Below are 23,917 nucleotides of genomic sequence, written 5' to 3' on the forward strand. Positions count from 1 at the left end.
GATATTTTTGCCTTTATTGCTCCCATAAGGACAGGGGAGTATGACATTTCGTTCCAGCTAGCTGAGGGGTTAGACACCTTCTGGATAAGGTATGAAAGGGAGTGTAAGGGGACCCCCAGGTGGGAGGGGCTAGTCCCAAAACTGGTCTCCCGCTAAGCGCTGGTTAAAATTGTCACCATACTGATCAGGAATTAATCCATTCCTCCTGCTGACATCACAGTGTGATTAAGTAGATTTGGGGATGTGTTGGCCCCCCTTAAAAAAATTGTGGATGACAGAGGGATCTGGACAGGCAGATGGGCAGCCACAGTAAGGCTGCATGTGGTAGGAAATCAAATCAAACACCTACCCACATCGGCTTTCCTAGGGAAAGGCCGATTAGTAGTATTTTATGCTGGGCAACCCAAGGTCTGCCATGAATGTGGGAATAAAGGGCATTTTGCGGCCACATGTGAAGACATAAAGTGTTCGCTCTGTCAGGGGATTGGGCACACTGCCCGTGAGTGCAACCAAATTCGTTGCAATTTATGCCTGCAACTAGGACATTCATACAACAAATGTCCAGAGGCCCTCCATAATTTACCTGGCCTGATGGAGGAACTTGATAGGATGGAGGCTGAGGAAAGGGGTGAGGCGTCATCTTCCCCTCCTCCTGGGGATTCTACTGCCTCGGGTGCCCCAGATGCACCTGTGGCATCTACCGTGACCCCTAATGTATCTGTACCTGCCTTCTTGTGAAGTCTCCCCCTGTATTGGTGTCTCCCCAGGTACTCCTTCGGTGTTGTCTACCCCCACTCCTAATATTCCTGTCCCCCCTCCTTGGAGAAACTGGGGTTCGGGGGGCCAAGAAGGGGCCCAAGACACCTTCTATGGTACCACCTCCGTTGCTCCTCCCATCTCATTGCAAGGACCCTGCGGGGGTTGTGTTGATTCCTGAGGGGGTTGTAGGGAAGGGAGAGCTGTCAGCTCTTGATCTTGGGGATGGTGGATCAGGTGAGGGAGGTAAAGGGGATGGGTGGTCGGTAGTGGGGAAAGGTAAGGGTAAGGTGGTGTTATCCCCTGCTTCCTCTATATCCTCCTTTGAGGAGGGGGAAGAGTGCACCACAAATAAGTTTGGGATCCTCTCGGGGGAGGATGGGGAGTCCGGTAGGACCCCTTCTCCCATGGAAGAGGAGGAAGTAGTTGAGTCTTGCAAGAGGGCTAAGTCCTCAGCCAAGCTGAGGAAAACTAAGGTTAACCACTTGAGCTCCTGAGGATTTACCCCCCTTAATGACCAGGCCTCTTTTTGATACTTGGCGCTGCACTAATTCAACTGATAATTGCGCGGTCATGCAATGCTGCACCCAAACAAAATTTACGTCCTTTTTTTCACACAAATAGAGCTTTCTTTCGGTGTAATTTGATCACCTGTGCACTTTTTATTTTTCACGCTATAAACAAAGAAACGCCAAAAATTTTGAAGAAAAACAATATTTTTTATTTTCAGCTATAAAAAATATATAGTAAACTCAAAGTTGGTTATAAATTTAGGCCAAAATGTATTCTGCTCCATGTTTTTGGTAAAAAAAATCCCAATAAGTGTATATTGATTGCTTTGTGTGGAAGTTATAGCGTCTACAAACTATGGTATAAATACTGCAATTTACGCCATTTTTCTGCTATGCAGCGCTGCACTAGTTTAACGGACAATTGCGCGGTCATGCAATATGGTACATAAATGAAATTTACATCCTTTTTTTCCCCACAAATTGAGTTTTCTTTCAGTGGTATTTGATCGCCTGTGCGGTTTTTATTTTTTGCGCTATAAAAAAAAAAAGGCTGACAATTTTGAGAAAAAAAAAAACAATATTTTGGACTTTTTGCTATAAAACATGTCCAGTAAAAAAAAAATGCAAAAATCAAATTTAGTCATAAATGTCTGCCAAAATGCATTCTGCGACATGTCTTTGCTAAAAAAAAACCCAATACGTGTAAATTAATTGGTTTACGTGAAAGTTATAGCGTTTACAAATGGCGGGAAAGATACTGGGATTTTTAGGGGTTTTTTTATACTAATAATGGCGGCGATCAGCGAATTATGGCAGCGATCAGGGACTTATGGCAGCGACCAGCGACTTATGGCGGGACTGCGGGACTGCGGCGGACATTCTGACATTGAGGGGTACTGACTTGGGGTCACTGACATCCCCAAAAACACTAATACAGTGATCAGTGCAAAAAAAAAAAACTGACACTGTACTAATGGCAATGGGGAGGAAGGGGTTAACTTTATTTAGCAGGGAAGGGTTATAGGAGTGAGGGGAGTGTTTTACTAGGGGGCGGGGGTGTGTACTGGGCGGTACAAGGCTGATCGAGAAAGTGAAACTATTCTTTCTCGATCAGCTCATCCTCGAGCTGACAGAGAGGTGACAGACAGCACAGCTACTGCAGCTGTGCTCTCTGTCACCGTTTACCGCCGATCGCTGGGACATAGCCGCTAATGAGCGGCTGTGACCCGGCAACTGACATCTGCGGCGGTGATCCACAGGAAAAATAGGGCGGCAGCGAGCCTCGCGCGCGCCCCCTATTTGTTTACAAAACACACGTTTTAAAATGTGGTTTTGCCTGTGAGTGCCGCCCTGCCACCGTATATGTACAGTGGCTGGGCGGCATGCGGTTAAGAAATGACCATCTTAATTACCTTGATGGCAGTTCCCGCTCCAATAAAGGTGGCAACCATTAATGTTGCCAGCCTAAAGTCTGTAGGTGCTAGAAGTGCAGCCTTATTTTTGCTCAGTAGTATTTGTGCTGATGTTTTATTTTTGCAAGAGACCAGGCTCAGCAGTCTTGCTGATATTCATCTGGTGAAGAGTGAGTGGAGGAATGGTCCCTCTTTCTGGTCTCTTGCGGCAGAGCCTTACAGCGGAGTAGCGGTGCTTTTTACCGGCGTGGTAACGTGTCGTCGGGTCATTGAGGTGGAGGTTGGAAGATGTATGGTCTTAGACGTCCTTGTGAAGGTCCAAGATCTAAGGCTCATTAATATCTATGGTCCCCAGTCCAAGTGGGATAGGAAATACCTCTTTACAAGGATTAAGCCTTTCCTTTTTACGTCCCAGCAGGTTGTCTTTGAAGGAGACTTTAACCAGTTGCCGACCGCAGATAGCCGAATGATGGCTACACTGTGGCCGGCCATTTCTGGGAGGACATCATATGACGTCCTCCCAGAACGCGCTCTCCTGCGCGCCCCAGGGGGCGCGCACCCAGCAATCTCCGTGATCGTTGTGTCCTACGGACACAGCTGATCACGTGATGTGGTAAAAGGCCAATCACAGCTGCCTTTTACCATGTGATCAGCCGTGTCCAATAACACGCTGATCACAGGGAAATGCAATTGCCAGTTCTCGGCTGCACTTTCTTCACGCTGTCAGATCGTGAGGAAAGTACTGCCGAGAACCAGCAGTTGTTAGAGCAGGAATCGGCACCGATCATCAGGGCACTGATAATAAGTGCCCTGATGATCGGTGCCCAGCAGTGCCACCCACCAGTTCCGCCCACTTGTGCCCAACAGTGCACCCACCTGTGCCCTGCAGTGCAACCACCTGTGCCCTGCAGTGCAACCACCTGTGCCCAGCAGTGCCCACCAATGCCACCCAGCAGTGCCACACACCTGTGCCCAGCAGTGTCATCCAGAAGTGCCACCCACCTGTGCCCACCAGTGCCACCCACCTGTGCCCACCAGTGCCACCCACCAGTGCCCATCAGTGCAGCCCAGCAGTGCTGCCAGTCAGTGCCACCAGTCAGGACCAGCGGTTGTGCCAGTCAGCGCCCTGCAATTGCGCCAGTCAATGCCTAACAGTGCCGCCAGTCAATACCTAGCAGTGCCGCCAGTCAGTGCCCAGCAGTGATGCCAGTCAGTGCCACCTATCAGTGCTGTCTATCAGTACCCAACATCAGTGCCGCCTATCAGTGCCACCTATCAGTGCTGCCTATCTGTGCCACCTCATTAGTGCTGCCTATCAGTGCACTTCAGTGCTGCCTATCAGTGCCCATCAGTGCTGCCTATCAATGCTGCCTATCAGTGCCCATCAGTGCTGCCTTATCAACGCACATCAGTGAAGGAGAAAAATTACCTGTTTGCAAAATTTTATAATAGAAACAAAGGAACTTTTTTTTTTCAAATATTTTGCAATTTTTTTGTTTATAGCACAAAAAGTAAAACACCCAGCGATGAGTAAATTCCACCAAAAGAAAGCTCTATTTGTGAGAATAAAATGATAAAAATTTCATATGGGTACAATCTTGCATAACCGCGCAATTGTAAATCAAAGTGCGACAGTGCTGAAAGCTGAAAATTGGCCTGGTAAAGAAGGGGGTATAAGTGCCCGGTAGGCAAGTGGTTAATACTGTCACTAGGCTTAAAGACAGGAAGGGCTTCAATGACAGGCTGGGGTTTGACAGCGTTTTTCTAAATGCAATAGTTAGGGAAGCAGGTCTGGAGGATGCCTTAATTAAGTGCAGCCCAGACAGCACGGGTTTCACCTATAGGCGAGGTAGAAGCGAGAGTAGAATAGACAGGTTTTTTTTAAAGGGGAACTCCGCCTTCTCGGCACCTGTGTGTCAGGCGGTGGAGCTTTCTGACCACCTTTAGCTGACTGTGTCTTTAAATGTTTCAGGTGCACCACTGAAGGGGAGGGGTGTCTGGAGACTGAATTCGACTCTGCTGGACGATGAGGAGGTGAGACGATCCTTCAAGGATTTTTTTCAAGCTCAGGAGACCATCCTGGATTTCTGCAGCAGTAAGTCGGAGTGGTGGGAGCTTACTAAAGTGCAGACCGGCAGGTTTTTCAAGGCCCTAGGTAAGAAAAAACAGTTTGATAAGTACATTGCCTACCAACGGTTACGGAGGAAGCTCGATTGCCTTGTCTCTGAGGGTGGAGATTCTGGGGCAATCTCAGAGGTTAAGCTTCTCCTCAGAAAATATCAGTATGATCGGCATACCTCCTTGGTTCTGGAGAGGGATTTTGGGAAGCACCATTCGCCTGCCCCTTACTAGAACTGCAATCAAGGTGTAGCGATTAAAACAGTCTCTTATCTGAGAGACAGTACGGGTTCCCTGACAAAATCCAGGTCAGGGATCTTGGAGGTCTCGAGGGTGTTCGCTGAGGATCTTTTGGGGGAGAAGCACCTCGGCCAGGCAAGGATGTCAAGCTTTTTAGAGTCTACGCCAGGTCTGGAAAACAACATTCTGCCCACAAGTTTGACAGGCGAGATCACAGTTGAAGAGGTTGTCAAAGCCATAGATAGTCTGGCCATTAAGAAGACGCCAGACGGTTTGACAGCAGAATTCTTTAAGATTTTAAAGTCCAGGTTGGCACCTCGCCTTGCGGAGGTCTTTAATAGCTGTCTGGATGAGGGTTCACTCCCTCCCTCCATGAGGAAATCAGCTGTGATCTTGTTGTCAAAAGGTAAGGACCCTTCGATGATTGAGAATTGGCACCCCATCAGCCTTCTCAATGTCGATAGGAAGATTCTAGCCAAGATCCTTTTCTCCAGTGGCAGACGGGTTACTTTCGCAGCGTCAGTACTCCTCGGTTCAGGGTAGAAGTACATTCACAGCGGTGTTAGCTGTCCGGGAGGTTCTGGAGCGATGCAAGGCTGATGGCAGTGGAAAGTATTTGCTGGCGCTGGATCAGGCCAAGGCTTTTGATCGGGTAGACCATAAGTACCTCTGGCATCTCCTTGACCGGTATGGCCTGGAAGGGAGGTTTATTGGTTGACTAAAAACATTGTACAGAGGGGCGGAGAGCTTCATGTTGATCAATGGTTGGGTTGGGCGGCCTTTTGAGGTTGGCTCTGGGGTGCACCAGGGGTGTCCGCTGAGTCCCTTGCTCTATGCCTTTGCCTTTGACCCTTTCGTCAGGCGGCTAGATGGCGGGGTGCCGTTGGGCACTACTGGTGAGCCACCTTTGAGGGTCGTGGCCTATGACGATGATGTGTCTGTATTCATCTCTGGGGCTGATGAAGTGCAGGAGTTGGTCACGGAGATGGAGCAGTATGCGGGGCATCGGTCTCCAAGATAAATCGTGAGAAAAGTGACGTTTTGTGGATGGGTAGGGAAGGTGAGAACTTCTCACTTCCGGATGCCTTCCCGGAGCCTCAACCAAAGATCAAAGTATTAGGCATCACATTTGGCCCTGATGATTATGGTAAATCAAATTGGGAATCCAGCCTACTTGAGAACTTCTCACTTCCGGATGCCTTCCCGGAGCCTCAACAAAAGATCAAAGTATTAGGCATCACATTTGGCCCTGGTGATTATGGTAAATCAAATTGGGAATTGTAATAAATCTAAATTATGATTCGGCACTTATATTGATGGCAAGCTTGCAAAATATTGGGTTTTTATGATTAGTCATAATTAATATTAATATGTGTAAATGGTCTTTTGACAAATGGTAGTATTAGTATTCTTCAATTAAACTGACACTGAAAAAGATATGAATAAGTTAAACTGAGACTGAAAAAGATATGAATAAGTTAAGCTGAACTAGCTAAATCAGTTGAAGGTTGAGTATACTATATTTAGGCATAAAGTATCTGGTAGTTATGTCAAGGTTATTAGAAGTGACTTACTATTACATTATGTATTTTAATAGTATCTGTGTGTATTTAGTATACGTTTCTAACATTGATACATATATAGTTTAGTGATTATACATTGATATGTTCTTAAGCTATACTATTCTTTAAATATATAGCTGAGGGTTATAATATTATTTACATCAGCATACATATGTTCCTGTCCATCAAACATCATATGTATAGCATCCGTTCCTTATATGAAATGGCTTTGCTAAGCAGTAATAATTTCCATAGAAGGTATTAAGATCACTAACTATGACGTACATTTGCCTCATAAAAGACCATGAGACAACGGACAAGCAGGAACGCTTACTCTCACACTTACACGCTAACATGACACTCTTGCATACACACGTCTGAGAAGCTGCAACAGGTGCATACTGTTACAAGATCACTTCCGGCTACGATATCGTCACGTCCGGCTTCTTCTTCACAAAGTCATTGAGACGGACAAGGACATGGATAACTGCACATGGCCAGGACAGCCATGACAAATAATGGTGACTTTATCTTTACACTTTTGCTCGTTATTTCTACAGTAATTTTATCTACATGGAACTGTTCATAATACGCTTTACATTTGTTATTTTACATCATTGTGTGATAGAATAAAATCACACTTCATTTTTTTATTTCAATGGCTCTTTCATTCATAATCGCCTCAAGACACTAGAAGAAGTATTATATGTGTCTAAAATCCAACATTTTGGTGAGCCAGCCACCGCCGACGTTTTTTCTACGGTCTTCCCATGCCTCGCTAAGGGGGAGAAAGCACTATTCTGTGATTGTCAAGTCTTGGGAAAAACACGGTGAAAAAAACCTAGCAGAAAAGGCGATTAAACAGACGTGGACGAGAGGTCCAGTGACTGAGCCGGGTCAAACGAGAAAATCTTCTGATTACGGTGAGTAACAATTATGGAATTTATTGATGACTTAGTTAATGAAAGCAAGTTAGAATTTAAAGATGTTTCTTTATATCCTGAAGACAGTCAGCTATGGCACTATATGTATAACGAATGTTTACAGGCCAATATTCAGATAGATAAATCTAGATTTACTGTGCACAGACAGCGTAAAAAGATATCTAACATCTTAAATTTAGTACGAATATTCAACAAAATGATTTTGAATGTTGATTTATCTGTTAAAAAAGCTTGTACATTAAAACAGACAGAATGTAACACTGTACAGAATACAGAAAAACATGAAAATTTGTCTCAAGATGCTCTTAGTTGCCCAAACTGTGACAGTTTTTGTAATTACATAGAGAATCTTGAGGAACAAATTGACTCAAAGACAAATCTTTTGTTAAGACTGCAGAATGACAGTAAACAGGTTGCCATGATAAACACAGATGACAAACAGAGTGATTCAAAATCAGAGCCACGGCTGTCCGATATCTCTGAAAGTTCGGATATTGATTCTGATGACGAAACACAAATTAAACATAAAGAATTGTTATGTAAAACTGCAAAACTTAAGTTGCAAATACATAATCAATTAATGAAAGTTTTAAAAGACATCCCTGCTTATGATCCAGATAAAGATATCTACAGCAACATGGAAATATATGAAATGCATGTCAAATGCCATCAGATTTCAAATCATGACATATTACATTACATTACATTGAGTTTATATAGCGCCAAAGGGTTTGCTCAGCGCTGTACAATAGAGGGGGGGACAATACATGAAACATTACAGCAACTACAAACAGCACACGAGGGGTAAGAGGGCCCTACTCTTTCGAGCTTACAATCTAGGAGATAAATTATTTATTTCCATTGTGGCTACCAATTAAATTTATGTCTCGAATTAAAAATTCTGTTATTAACGATAAAGAACAGAAAAAACATAGTGACGCGACAGACAGACTGCGACAATTGCTGTTATGTTCAACAGGTGAAGACGTACCTTCTGTAGAAATGCTAGACCTACTTCAGACTACTGCTGACGAAGACCCTTTTGAGTTTAAAAATAAGTTTTCCAAAGCATATAAAATTATATTTGGAGTAGAAAATGAGGAAGACTCAGCTATGATCAAAGCTTTTGTAAAAAAATTCACGTATTTAGACCCAGTAACCATTGTCATAGCAGAGGAAAAACAAAATTTGAATGACATAGTAAGTTTCATTGACAAAATCCGGAGAAAATTGAAAAATAGCAATATCACTTATGAGGTGGCTGTGATTCAAAGTGACAAAAACAGTCAGACTACAGTTATGCCAGGAACCACAAGTCCCAGTAAGAATGACAACGACAGATGCAAGCAAGTGAGCCATAAAGAGTATACCACATGCTTTCACTGTCATAAAAAAGGTCATATCAGGCGGCATTGTTGGAAGTTTAAACTTGACTCACAAATAAAGAAAATGGAAATAAAAAGTGAAAAAGCAGCTTTTGTACAACCTGCTTTGTTGTTGTAATGATAAAAGTTTAACTGAATTGCCTTATGCCTCAACAGTTAAACAGATTCATACTTTGACTAGAAACAACTGTTCTGACAACATGGTGAGAAGGGCTGTCACTGACAGAAATGGTTTATTACCAGTTCCAAAAATAGAATCACGTCCACATTCATCAACAATATCGTTAGAATTTGTCGCTCCAATTGTATTGGATGACAATGGAAGACCATTTATATTAGGATTACTAAATGGTAAAAAGATCAAATTCCTGATTGACAGCGGATCTGAAATTATCCTTACCAGAGAAAACATACCTGTGAAACCAAATTCACCCATGTGTAAAATAAAAGGTTTTAATAATACAGGTCATTCCACTGCTAGACAGGTGCCTAATGTAACATTTGAAGTACCTGGGCTAGCGAAAACTAACATTGATATTTGGTATAGTAATGCCACCGAGAATATTCTTGGCATTGATTTTATCAATAAGCAAAAGTGGATTATTGATATTATGACCAAAGTTATTTGGAGGAATCCATCGAGGCCCAAATCAATGTTAATGGATCCTTCTATATACAGTGATGTTGGTTTCAACTCTAAAATGTCTACAGCACAAAAATAGCCTGATACTGATGGTAATTGTGCTTTAAAAGAATTGGTACAACGTTTTCCAAGTTTGTGGTCAAAATTTAAAAAGTACATAGGAACTTTGAAAGATACAGAATTGAATATTGAGGGAAAAGATCCTATACCCCTTAATCAGTATGAGTTACCACAAGAATCAATAGGACCACTTTCTGCCATTATTCAAGAGTTTGTACAACTTGGCATTTTAAAGAAAACACAATCAGTGGTAAATAACTGTATTTGGCCTATCAAAAATGCTGACAATTCATATTCTTTGTCAGTTGACTTCAGGACACTGAATAAACATATTACAAATAACAAAGCAGTTGTTCCTGATCATTCTAATATCAAGTTACATTTAAAGGCCGAATCCAAAGTGTTTTCTGTTTTGGAAATCGATAACAGTCATTTTTCGATCCCCTTAGGTAAAAGTTGTCAATACAAGTTAGCTTTTAAGTTTCAGAAAGAGACCTATGCATTCACTCGATTAGTAGCTGGTTTAGACATCAGTGATGGTGTAGTCCATGAGTCCATAGCAAAAATTCTATCACAATTTTCAAGGCCAGAATGCATTTTTCAGCATGTAAATACAATTATGCTAAGTACGCAGAATGTTAACGAACATATTACTCTTTTGTCTGAGTTATTTATGTTGTTACAGGATGCAGGCCTAAAACTAAACCCGGAAAGAGTTCAGCTGATGAAAAGTCAGGTGAAATGCTTTCACATGCAGATTGGTCAAGGAAAGAGACAATTATTACATGAAACAGTCAGAGCTATCACTGCCTTTCCAGTTCCTACAACTCATAAAGCATTGCAACAATTTTTGAAAAACATAAACCATTGTAAAGAGTTTATACATGGTTTCGCAGAGAAAGTTAAGCCATTATATCATCTTTTAAAAATAACTTAATTGACCAATGGGGTCCAAATGAGAATAATGCTTTAAAAATGTTGAAAAAGGATTTGCAGAATGCGCCAGCATTAGGTACAATTGAGGTTTGTTCCAATGCTCCTTTTGTTGTGAAAACTCATGTATCTGATAATGCAATTTCAGTAACTTTGTCTCAATTAAAAGAAGGTAATGAGAGACTAATTAGTTACTTCTCCAGAAATTTATCACCATTGGAAAGAACTTTTACATCAGAGGTACAACAACTGTTGAGTTTCTTTTATGCAATCAAAGCTTCAGAAAGCATAGTAAAATCACATAGTATCATATTACAGTCTCCTGACAGTTCACTAAGAAGAATTCTTGAGGAAGATACATTCAGAGAATGTCGTGAAAGGTATCCTCAGTGGATAAGAGCACTGTTAGCCAAACACATTGTGATAGGTACAGCTGTATCAGACAAGTCTTTACCTCACATTCACAGCAACACATGTATTACTGAAAAACACTCTAACACCAGAGTAATGACATCAGCACAGAAAACAGTTACGCATATTTCTAATATTATAGGGATGAGAACAAAGGCATAAACCTTTGTCATCTCTGGGGTGATACAAAACCTTTCTTTGTTTAGTAAAACAGGGTTTTGCGGTCATGACCTATGATGAAATATTGCGTCCTGTCATACCTAAATATCACACTACTTTTGTATTCTAGTTTAGGTAATACTAGACAGGATTAGGACAGTATTTTGATTGATATATAGAAGTTTTCTGTAAAAGGAAATAGGAAGTAATGATACTTCACAATATGTGTTCCAAACTCATAAACTGATTGTTCCATAATCTTTCATATTTGTTGAAAAAGGCGCAAGAATAATGTAATGTTTGTGCCAAAGTAATGATACTGCATTTCTTTACAGAAATGACATCTAAAATCAAATATGAAGCGTAACAATCTCCTACAAGCCAACTTTAAGGAATTCGGACGTTAAAGAAGAGATCTTCATATGGGAAGAAGATTGAACAAGAGCTTAATACTTCACACTAAAGTAGAAACAAAAATGTTTCTACTTTACAGAACTTAAAGAAGATATTATATAGACATTGCATGAAGAAAAGATTCATCAAGAGGAAATTATTTATTATTAGTGATAAAATAATTTATTATTGAAAATATTGTTATAGGTCACATATACATTTTAATGCTTTTATTCCGATACTTACATCCATATTGGGATAATATTAATATTATTATTATTATTTTTTATTTTTTACATATTCGTATACGGAATATTTTTTGGTTAAAACTTCATAGAGTTATTCCAGTTATTAGAATATCTTTTGTTAAAAGATTTAAGAAACATATTACTCTTATAGGAGCAATATAAACTTATGACACATTTTAGAATGGAAAGTATATTTCCGGAGAGTTAAAATATTATACAAATATGGAAATATACTACATTAATTATTATTACATCATTTAATTATTATTTTTATTATTATTACTATATTATCATATATCAATTAACATTATGATTAAGAATTTTTAGGGAGAGAAACTGAGACTAAGGTATAGAGTTTTGAAGGAAAGTTATTTTTGATTGGTCCAGTTATGAAGAATATGTACGATCATTTGGTATAAGACGGTGTGTATGGGACATGAATGAAGTGTGCATTGATTAAGCATTAATTTTGAACTAATCATAATAAGGGGGACATGTTAAATCTAAATTATGATTCGGCACTTATATTGATGGCAAGCTTGCAAAATATTGGGTTTTTATGATTAGTCATAATTAATATTAATATGTGTAAATGGTCTTTTGACAAATGGTAGTATTAGTATTCTTCAATTAAACTGACACTGAAAAAGATATGAATAAGTTAAACTGAGACTGAAAAAGATATGAATAAGTTAAGCTGAACTAGCTAAATCAGTTGAAGGTTGAGTATACTATATTTAGGCATAAAGTATCTGGTAGTTATGTCAAGGTTATTAGAAGTGACTTACTATTACATTATGTATTTTAATAGTATCTGTGTGTATTTAGTATACGTTTCTAACATTGATACATATATAGTTTAGTGATTATACATTGATATGTTCTTAAGCTATACTATTCTTTAAATATATAGCTGAGGGTTATAATATTATTTACATCAGCATACATATGTTCCTGTCCATCAAACATCATATGTATAGCATCCGTTCCTTATATGAAATGGCTTTGCTAAGCAGTAATAATTTCCATAGAAGGTATTAAGATCACTAACTATGACGTACATTTGCCTCATAAAAGACCATGAGACAACGGACAAGCAGGAACGCTCACTCTCACACTTACACGCTAACATGACACTCTTGCATACACACGTCTGAGAAGCTGCAACAGGTGCATACTGTTACAAGATCACTTCCGGCTACGATATCGTCACGTCCGGCTTCTTCTTCACAAAGTCATTGAGACGGACAAGGACATGGATAACTGCACATGGCCAGGACAGCCATGACAGATAATGGTGACTTTATCTTTACACTTTTGCTCGTTATTTCTACAGTAAATTTATCTACATGGAACTGTTCATAATACGCTTTACATTTGTTATTTTACATCATTGTGTGATAGAATAAAATCACACTTAATTTTTTATTTCAATGGCTCTTTCATTCATAATGGCCTCAAGACACTAGAAGAAGTATTATATGTGTCTAAAATCCAACAGGAATCCAGGCTATTGGATACCGAGGTTAAAGTGAGATGCTGGAAGGGGTGGTGGCTCTCCTTAAGGGACAGTGTCGATCTGATCAAAACCTACTTGATTCAGGTCTTTTTATACGTCAGTTACGTTTGTCTCTTGCCAGAGTCTCTCTATACGAGAGTCTACAGCTGTTTCTTCCAGCTGTTATGGGGGGAACAGAGTGAACCTTGTGAAGCGGAATGTGAACCACTGGTCCAGTCGGGAGGGTGGCCTAGGGATGGTCAACCCGATTGTTTTCTTCTCTGTTATGTTTGTAAAACATAGTTTTGGTAATATGCTGAAAGAAAAGCCGTCTGCATGGGTAGGTTTGTTTCAGGTTTGGTTTAAACCCTTTCTGAGCTGTTGGGAGAGTGGTGGGCCAGTGAGAAGCCTGAGAGTCAAGCATGGTAAGCTCCCGGCTTATGTTGCCCCGAGCTTGAACATACTTGTGGTGTGTGACAGCGGAAGAGGTCAGATCGCTTCCTGGGAAATTTCTCAGGGAGAGGGTCATGGCCAGCGCTTTTCCTGCACCGTTGGCCTGGAGGGATTGCCCAGGCCGTAGTCTGCGGGAGAGTTTAAGATTGGTAAATATGGAAAGAATTCCCTTAAAATTTAGGGACCAGGCCTGGCTTGCGTTCCATGGCAGGCTAAATGTGAGAGGGAACTTGAAGTTCTGTTCTCTGGACGATCGTGTTTGTCCGAGGATGGAGTGAGGGGGTGAAGTGGAGACTATGGACCACTTCTTGCTTCAGTGTCCTTTAAATATAGAGGTATATAAAGAGGTGGGGAGGGCTCTAGACATCCCCTTCCTGCATTGCATGTCTTATGCAGAGTGGGTATATGGGGCATTTGAAAGACATGTGGATTGTGATTTTGACACTCTTTTTCTAGTTTGTCTAGTGGTCCGTTACTACACCTGGAATGCACGGTGTCAGGTATCCCTTCGGCAAAAAATCCTTCCTGTCTTGGTGGTGGTGTATGACATTCTTGGTGAGGTTGGGAAAATTCGAGGTCTTGAGAAAGACAGGCTGCAGCGAAGGGCCTGGATAGAGGCGTGGAGGAATATCAGGTCTGTAGCCGCGGCCTGTTGATCTCTGGGAGAGGATGCTGTTCTTTTTTCTTTCTCTTTGTGTTCCACTCCCTTAGATTTTGACGAAGAATTTTTGAAGAGAGGCTACGTACATCTGAACACCTGCGTTTCTTAGCCTTTGTTTCTGCATTTTATGTATTTTGTATGTTTTATGTATATGGATATGGTATGGACATATAGGTCTGAATATGTGTATGGGCGGATGGGGCATAAAGGCCTCTTCCTTATTTTGCATGCCGAAAGGACCTGTGTTAAATATTTCTTCCCTGGGGCTTGATGGGCCGGATGGGCCTTTGTTAATGTTTCCTCTCTGGAACATGTTTGCATTCTCATATAGGCCAAAGCCTTGTTATGAAAGATATGAGCCATAATGGCATCATCCCTAGTATGCCGAAAGGGCCTCTGTGATATTTTCTTTCCTGGATGTTGATCCACATGGCGGATGATTCTCGTACAGGCTAAAGTCTTGGTATGGGATAACAGCCATAAAGGCATTTCTTTGCCTGATAGGTCGAATGGGCCTTTGATATTGTTTTCTCCATGGAACATGTCTGGATTCTCATGCAGGCCAAAAAGCCTTCTTATGAGAGATATGAGCCGCAATGGCATTTTCCCTGCCTGGTGGGCCGAAAGGGCTACTGTGATAGTTTCTTTCTTGGAATATCTATCCACATGATTATTGGTTTCCATACGGGCCAAAGCCTTGATATGGGACATATGAGCTGTAAAGGCCTTATCCCCTAATTGATGGGCCATGAAGGATTTAAAATTTTGTTTCCTTTGTCCTTATAACAAATTGTAAATTGTTTTTCTTTGAAGGATATTGCCTGGTATAGGTATATAGGTCTTTTCTGCTTTGATTATGTTTTTGTGATGAATTATCATAGTATTCTAGCTGATCTCTGTTTAGTTTAGGCCAGCTATATGGTATTTTTGTATTTATTTGTTTGTACATAATAATTTAACATTTTTGTAAGAAAATGACTTTTCGTTGTTGGTTGCAAGATTTTTTTTTTAATAAAAAAATTTCCAACTTCTTTTGCAATTACCTCTTGAGGCTTTCCCTCCTTATGGAGGGTGTCAATGATGGTTTTCTGCACAACTGTCAGGTAAGCAGTCTTTCCCATGATTGCGAATTCCTACTGAACCAGACTGAGAGACCATTTAAAGGCTCAGGAACCTTTGTAGGTGTTATGGCTTAATTAGCTGATTAGACTGGGACACTTTGGGGTTTATTTACTAAAGGTGGAGAGTCCAAAATCAGACTCCCTTCTGCATAGAAACCAATCAGCTTCCAGGTTTCATTGCCAAAGCTTCATTGAACAAGCTGAGGTTAGAAGCTGATTGGTTTCTATGCAGAAGGGAGTCTGATTTTGGACTCTCCAGCTTTAGTAAATAAACCCCTTTGAGCCTAGAATATTGCACCTTTTCACAATAATGTAATTTTCTGAGATTGTGGATTTGGGGTTTTCATGAGCTGTAAGCCATAATCATCACAATTATGACAAATCACAGCTTGAACTATCTTGCTTTACATGTAATTAGTCTATCTCATATATTAGTTTCACCTTTTAAGTTGCATTACGTACATTTGCCTCATAAAAGACCATGAGACAACGGACAAGCAGGAACGCTCACTCTCACACTTACACGCTAACATGACACTCTTGCATACACACGTCTGAGAAGCTGCAACAGGTGCATACTGTTACAAGATCACTTCCGGCTACGATATCGTCACGTCCGGCTTCTTCTTCACAAAGTCATTGAGACGGACAAGGACATGGATAACTGCACATGGCCAGGACAGCCATGACAGATAATGGTGACTTTATCTTTACACTTTTGCTCGTTATTTCTACAGTAAATTTATCTACATGGAACTGTTCATAATACGCTTTACATTTGTTATTTTACATCATTGTGTGATAGAATAAAATCACACTTAATTTTTTATTTCAATGGCTCTTTCATTCATAATGGCCTCAAGACACTAGAAGAAGTATTATATGTGTCTAAAATCCAACAGGAATCCAGGCTATTGGATACCGAGGTTAAAGTGAGATGCTGGAAGGGGTGGTGGCTCTCCTTAAGGGACAGTGTCGATCTGATCAAAACCTACTTGATTCAGGTCTTTTTATACGTCAGTTACGTTTGTCTCTTGCCAGAGTCTCTCTATACGAGAGTCTACAGCTGTTTCTTCCAGCTGTTATGGGGGGAACAGAGTGAACCTTGTGAAGCGGAATGTGAACCACTGGTCCAGTCGGGAGGGTGGCCTAGGGATGGTCAACCCGATTGTTTTCTTCTCTGTTATGTTTGTAAAACATAGTTTTGGTAATATGCTGAAAGAAAAGCCGTCTGCATGGGTAGGTTTGTTTCAGGTTTGGTTTAAACCCTTTCTGAGCTGTTGGGAGAGTGGTGGGCCAGTGAGAAGCCTGAGAGTCAAGCATGGTAAGCTCCCGGCTTATGTTGCCCCGAGCTTGAACATACTTGTGGTGTGTGACAGCGGAAGAGGTTAGATCGCTTCCTGGGAAATTTCTCAGGGAGAGGGTCATGGCCAGCGCTTTTCCTGCACCGTTGGCCTGGAGGGATTGCCCAGGCCGTAGTCTGCGGGAGAGTTTAAGATTGGTAAATATGGAAAGAATTCCCTTAAAATTTAGGGACCAGGCCTGGCTTGCATTCCATGGCAGGCTAAATGTGAGAGGGAACTTGAAGTTCTGTTCTCTGGACGATCGTGTTTGTCCGAGGATGGAGTGAGGGGGTGAAGTGGAGACTATGGACCACTTCTTGCTTCAGTGTCCTTTAAATATAGAGGTATATAAAGAGGTGGGGAGGGCTCTAGACATCCCCTTCCTGCATTGCATGTCTTATGCAGAGTGGGTATATGGGGCATTTGAAAGACATGTGGATTGTGATTTTGACACTCTTTTTCTAGTTTGTCTAGTGGTCCGTTACTACACCTGGAATGCACGGTGTCAGGTATCCCTTCGGCAAAAAATCCTTCCTGTCTTGGTGGTGGTGTATGACATTCTTGGTGAGGTTGGGAAAATTCGAGGTCTTGAGAAAGACAGGCTGCAGCGAAGGGCCTGGATAGAGGCGTGGAGGAATATCAGGTCTGTAGCCGCGGCCTGTTGATCTCTGGGAGAGGATGCTGTTCTTTTTTCTTTCTCTTTGTGTTCCACTCCCTTAGATTTTGACGAAGAATTTTTGAAGAGAGGCTACGTACATCTGAACACCTGCGTTTCTTAGCCTTTGTTTCTGCATTTTATGTATTTTGTATGTTTTATGTATATGGATATGGTATGGACATATAGGCCTGAATATGTGTATGGGCGGATGGGGCATAAAGGCCTCTTCCTTATTTTGCATGCCGAAAGGACCTGTGTTAAATATTTCTTCCCTGGGGCTTGATGGGCCGGATGGGCCTTTGTTAATGTTTCCTCTCTGGAACATGTTTGCATTCTCATATAGGCCAAAGCCTTGTTATGAAAGATATAAGCCATAATGGCATCATCCCTAGTATGCCGAAAGGGCCTCTGTGATATTTTCTTTCCTGGATGTTGATCCACATGGCGGATGATTCTCGTACAGGCCAAAGCCTTGGTATGGGATAACAGCCATAAAGGCATTTCTTTGCCTGATAGGCCGAATGGGCCTTTGATATTGTTTTCTCCATGGAACATGTCTGGATTCTCATGCAGGCCAAAAAGCCTTCTTATGAGAGATATGAGCCGCAATGGCATTTTCCCTGCCTGGTGGGCCGAAAGGGCTACTGTGATAGTTTCTTTCTTGGAATATCTATCCACATGATTATTGGTTTCCATACGGGCCAAAGCCTTGATATGGGACATATGAGCTGTAAAGGCCTTATCCCCTAATTGATGGGCCATGAAGGATTTAAAATTTTGTTTCCTTTGTCCTTATAACAAATTGTAAATTGTTTTTCTTTGAAGGATATTGCCTGGTATAGGTATATAGGTCTTTTCTGCTTTGATTATGTTTTTGTGATGAATTATCATAGTATTCTAGCTGATCTCTGTTTAGTTTAGGCCAGCTATATGGTATTTTTGTATTTATTTGTTTGTACATAATAATTTAACATTTTTGTAAGAAAATGACTTTTCGTTGTTGGTTGCAAGATTTTTTTTTTAATAAAAAAATTTCCAACTTCTTTTGCAATTACCTCTTGAGGCTTTCCCTCCTTATGGAGGGTGTCAATGATGGTTTTCTGCACAACTGTCAGGTAAGCAGTCTTTCCCATGATTGCGAATTCCTACTGAACCAGACTGAGAGACCATTTAAAGGCTCAGGAACCTTTGTAGGTGTTATGGCTTAATTAGCTGATTAGACTGGGACACTTTGGGGTTTATTTACTAAAGCTGGAGAGTCCAAAATCAGACTCCCTTCTGCATAGAAACCAATCAGCTTCCAGGTTTCATTGCCAAAGCTTCATTGAACAAGCTGAGGTTAGAAGCTGATTGGTTTCTATGCAGAAGGGAGTCTGATTTTGGACTCTCCAGCTTTAGTAAATAAACCCCTTTGAGCCCAGAATATTGCACCTTTTCACAATAATGTAATTTTCTGAGATTGTGGATTTGGGGTTTTCATGAGCTGTAAGCCATAATCATCACAATTATGACAAATCACAGCTTGAACTATCTTGCTTTACATGTAATTAGTCTATCTCATATATTAGTTTCACCTTTTAAGTTGCATTACTGAAATAAATGAACTTTTGCACGATATTCTAATTTTTCGAGTTTCACCTGTAGATACCAAACATGACATGCTTTAAAAATGCAGGTGCCGTGCGCGTGGGGGGGCGAGGGTGCTTTTTTATTTTTTATTTTTTTTTTAAGTTATTTTGAGTTTAATTATTTTTACACTGTCCCTTTCAATATTTTTTTTTTTCGGATCACTTTTAATGCTATCACAGGGAATGAAAATATCCCCTACTGTATAACTTCAATGGGCATTATCATATATTCTTTTTTGAGAAATCTGGGGTCTATCAGGCTCTAGATATCTCCTCTGCCCTTACATTATCTAATATCACCAAGATCGGTGTGATCAGATGCCTTCCCAATTTACAAATGGTGCTGTTTATATCCTGCGAAACTGAAGTGATGAAATGCTCGTAGCTTCCAATTTCTTAGACTATAGAGATGATTGGAGCCATTCAAATCAGCTCTATGGCCAGCTGCCAGAAACACCGGCTGCATTCTCAGGTTCCCCCGATGACATGGGACTGCCCGAGAAAGCCGTGAAAGGCAGCAGGGGAGGGGGGCATCGTCTCCCACTGCTTGTAAAAGCAATCCTGCAGATAATTAGCCACTAGGATTGCTTTTACATGAAAGCCGATCGCCAGCTGAAAAAAAATGATACCAGAATTATGCCTGCAGCTGTAAGCATCATCCTTGTATAACCATTCAAAGTCCAGTGATGTACCAGTACGTAGCTGGTCATAGTTGGGTATGTATGCTCTGTTCTTTTCTTTTTTTTTATACAGCCTGTGAGCTGAATGAAAAAAAAGAGTAGAAATCTCTGCCAGAAAAAGTGTGTGGTACGCCCACCATTAGAATATACCACCCTGCATCCACCCACTTCTAATGGTGGTCACACATTAGGTCGCACGGAGCCACATGTGCCAATTCCAAGATTGCACAAATGTCTAAATAGTGGCATGCTTGAATAAAAATTGTCCATGTATAAGTGGTACTCCATATGGAAAAAGGATGACACCAAGTCCCAAACTATCTTTCCACTACTCCCCATGTAGTCTGGGCATCCAGGGGGCACCACGTGACTATCTTTTCCCTCATAAATCCGAAACTTATATGTATAGCCTGTTGCCCTCTCACAGGTTTTATACATCATGACCCCATATCTGTCATGCTTGTTGGGGAGAAATTGTTTGAATGCAAGGCAGGCAGAAAAATTAATGAGGGACTCGTCAACGCAGATGTTTTTCTGGAGTAAATAGACATCTGCAAATTTTTGGTTAAGGTAATTTAAGGGGCCTAATTTTGTGGAGCCGGTCAAATTCAGGGTCACCCTGACGACGACAGAGTGTATTGACGTTGATATGCATAAAACATATTATACCCCCCTCCCCCGATGCCTTTCACGGCTTTCTCGGGCAGTCCCATGTCATCGGGGGAACCTGAGAATGCAGCCGGTGTTTCTGGCAGCTGACCATAGAGCTGATTTGAATGGCTCCAATCATCTCTATAAAAAATGGATAAAAACGGATATAAACGCAGGTAATCACCGGGCTCTGGCGGGTAATCATCAGGCGGGACCCAGTGATTGACACCCGGGGCCGCGATCAGCAGCGCAGATAGGACGGGCGTGCACCTTGCACGTGCTCCCTACCCGGAAATGCAGGATCACGTATTTATACGTGCTCCTGCGCACAGGGGCCGCCTTACAGCAGTAAAAGTATTGTGGGTGGTCCCCAAGTGGATAATGTCCGCATCTGTTAACCTCTGTGTTTTTTAACGAAAGAAAGCCCTATTTTTCTTCCGTTGAAAAAAACGGAATGGATGACAAAATGGATAAAAACGGATGTAAATGGACAAAAACGGACAAAGTACAGATGAAAACGGACAAAAACTGATGTAAACGGATGAAAACAGATGTCAACTGATGAAAATCGGATGTAAACTGATGAAAAACTGATGAACAACTGATTTAAACTGATGAAAAACTGATGTGAGCTGATGGATAACTGACATAAACTGATGAAAGACTGATGTGAACTGATCTGTTTTTTTCTTGGAAAAAACTTGACTGAACTGATGAAAAAAACGGAAAGCCCGTGTGAAAGGGGCCTAAAGGTAAACTGGTTGCTTTATCATAAATGTGCACAGCATGGGTTTGCTGTACAACTTAACTCTCTTCACCCTATTTCCCTAACCACGACACAGCCTAAACAGTTGTATAGTTAGCAATGTTATCATCCTACTTGTGCAGGGTTCTCCATATGTTCTTATGGGAACTACAGAAGAGGATGAATTACAGTATTGCTTAACGTATGATCTACAATTTTTCCTCTTTCATGAAATAAGTGATATTATCTCTTGTAAGAATAACATTGAAATGCCACTTTCAACGTGCAGTACATGACAGTACAGTTTGATAGGCCAGGTCTATTATCTAATCCCAAGTTTCCTGCAACAGTCCTTTATACATTCTTTCCCTCTCTGCAATAAGATACAGCCTGCAATAATTACAGCAATCTCATAAATTTACCACCATCTTTTTCAAGTCCACATATAGAAAAAGCTATATTTTATTGTATTTCTTTTTGTGACTGTTTTGTACCTGAAGAGCTGTTAAACTGTTTAATTACCTGGAATGTCAGCATGAATAAATGTTGGTACGTAGGTGGATGGAGAAAGCACAAGAACAGCAGCAATGCATTGTGCACTGGCAATCTGTAAAAATTCTTCTCTACTTAGTAATATCTAGAAGAAAACATATGTATATAATGACTGATTAAAGTGATATTAAACCTTTGGGGTTTTTTTCATTAAAATAACAAACATGTCTATACCTATCTGCTCTGTGCAATGCTTTTGCACAGAGCAGCCCCGATCCTCCTCTGGTGCTCCAGGCCCCTCCTTTTCAGCGGGAGCCCTATGGAAAACCACTTTCCATGGGGACACCTGTGCCAGCTTGCTCCATTGACACAGAACAGGCAGCTCGACCCCACCCCCCCGATGGCTCCCACTGCTACTAATCTGCCCGATGAGGAGGGAGACAGCAGCTAGCAGTGCTCTTGTGCACATTGCTGGATCGGATCGGACTCAGGTAAGAAAAAAGGGAGGGTGGCTGAGGGGGATCTGCAGCACAGAAGGTTTTTCACCTTAATGCATAGAACACATTAAGGTGAGAAACCTTAAGGCTTTAGAACCACTTTAACTACTTGCCCTCCAGAGGATTTACCCCCCTTCCTAACCAGGCAATTTTTTGTGTTACGGCACTGCATTATTTTAACTGAAAATTGCGTAGTCATGCAACGCTGCACCCAAATGAAATTTACAGACATTTTTCCCCACAAATAGAGCTTTCTTTCGTGGTATTTGATCACCTGTGCGTTTTTTATTTTTTGCGCTATAAAAAAAAAAAAAAAAGGACTGACAATTTTGAGAAAAAAAACAATATTTTTGACTTTTTGCTATTAAACATGTCCAGTAAAAAAATTACAAAAATCAAATTTCGTCATAAATGTAGGACAAAATGTATTCTGCTACTTGTCTTTGCTAAGGAAAAATCTCAAAACGTGTAAATTAATTGGTTTACATGAAATTTATAGCGTTTACAAATGGCGGTATAGATACTGCAATTTTTTTTTCACTAGTAATGGCGGTGATCTTATAGTGGGACTGCAGCAGGCATTCTGACACTGGGGGGAACTGACTTGGTGTCACTGACATCCCCAGTGACACCAATACAGTGATCAGTGCTAATAAAAAGCACTGACACTGTACTAATGGCACTGGGCAGGAAGGGGTTAACATGTGGGGCGATCAAAGGATTATGCAGAGCCATACAAAGCAGTGTGCAGGAGCTGACAGGGGAGAGAACTATAGTGTTTGCATACAGTTCTCTCCCCCTATCTGAAATACTCGGTGATCATCGGGTGCTGGCGAGTAATCATCGGGCAGAACCTGGTGATTGACAGCCGAGGACGTGAATAGCAGCGTGGCTTGCACGTGCCCCCTCCCTGGAAATGCAAAATCACACATATATGTGATTTTGTGCACCCCTGCCACCCTGTAGCAGTATTTCTGCTGTAGGGCTGCGGGAAAGCAGTTAATCCCCCCAATGTAAATCCCCTGCAGTGTAATCCCCCATGTAAATCCCTCACAGTGTAATCCCCCTAGTATAAGTACCCCCATATAAATCTCCCCTGTGTAAATTCCTCCAGTGTTATCCCCCTCCCATGTAAATCCCCCCAGTGTACTATCCCCCTGGTGTAAATCCCCCCCCGTGTACTCTCCTGCAATGTACATGTTCCAACACTGGGCTCTGAAACTCCAGCCTTGTTCTGTTGGATGCCGGGAATGGGGTCTCCTACTGGCCCCGGGCCCTTGGACAGAGCCCCTATGAATGGTCAGTGTACCCCCCTGGATATAATCTTAATATCCAGTGACTAATCCCATTAAACCCATCATCATCACGGTAGGTAGGTAAACCAGTCGGTGGGTAGGTGAGTGTGCTCACTGGGTATGCTCACCTTGGGTCTCTGCAGCAGCTTCTGCATGATGCCCAGGTTCTCAGCCTTGACAGCCTGAAGCAGCTCCTGGTCCTTCCACATCCTCAGTGCTGCACTCTGGTGGAAGGACAATCCTGTGTACTGGACAAGAAGAGCAGATCCTGCGGGAGTTTGATTGGTCCTCACATAATCAGCATCCTGTCCTGGAGAGGTGGAGTTTGGGGAGATGGGGACACTGGGTCAGACAGGCTGCTCGGGGGGAGAGCACACCTCCAGCCAGGAGGAGCCACGGATACTGGGGGACAATTACCA

At 41.6% G+C, this 23,917-nt stretch overlaps 1 protein-coding gene across 1 annotated transcript in view; it reads right to left on the reverse strand.

The window, feature by feature from the left end:
- Window positions 1–23,917, reverse strand: part of MEI1 (meiotic double-stranded break formation protein 1) — a 576,193-nt gene that overhangs the window by 426,890 nt on the left and 125,386 nt on the right. The window contains exon 8 of the mRNA XM_089687729.1: window positions 21,737–21,851. Coding sequence (XP_089543855.1) covers window positions 21,737–21,851 — 115 coding nt within the window. The remainder of the gene's footprint in view (window positions 1–21,736; window positions 21,852–23,917) is intronic.

Source organism: Staurois parvus, unplaced genomic scaffold (assembly GCF_062004578.1).
Source record: "Staurois parvus isolate SC_StPar_1 unplaced genomic scaffold, SC_StPar_1.0 ptg000436l, whole genome shotgun sequence".
NCBI classification, from domain to species: domain Eukaryota; kingdom Metazoa; phylum Chordata; class Amphibia; order Anura; family Ranidae; genus Staurois; species Staurois parvus.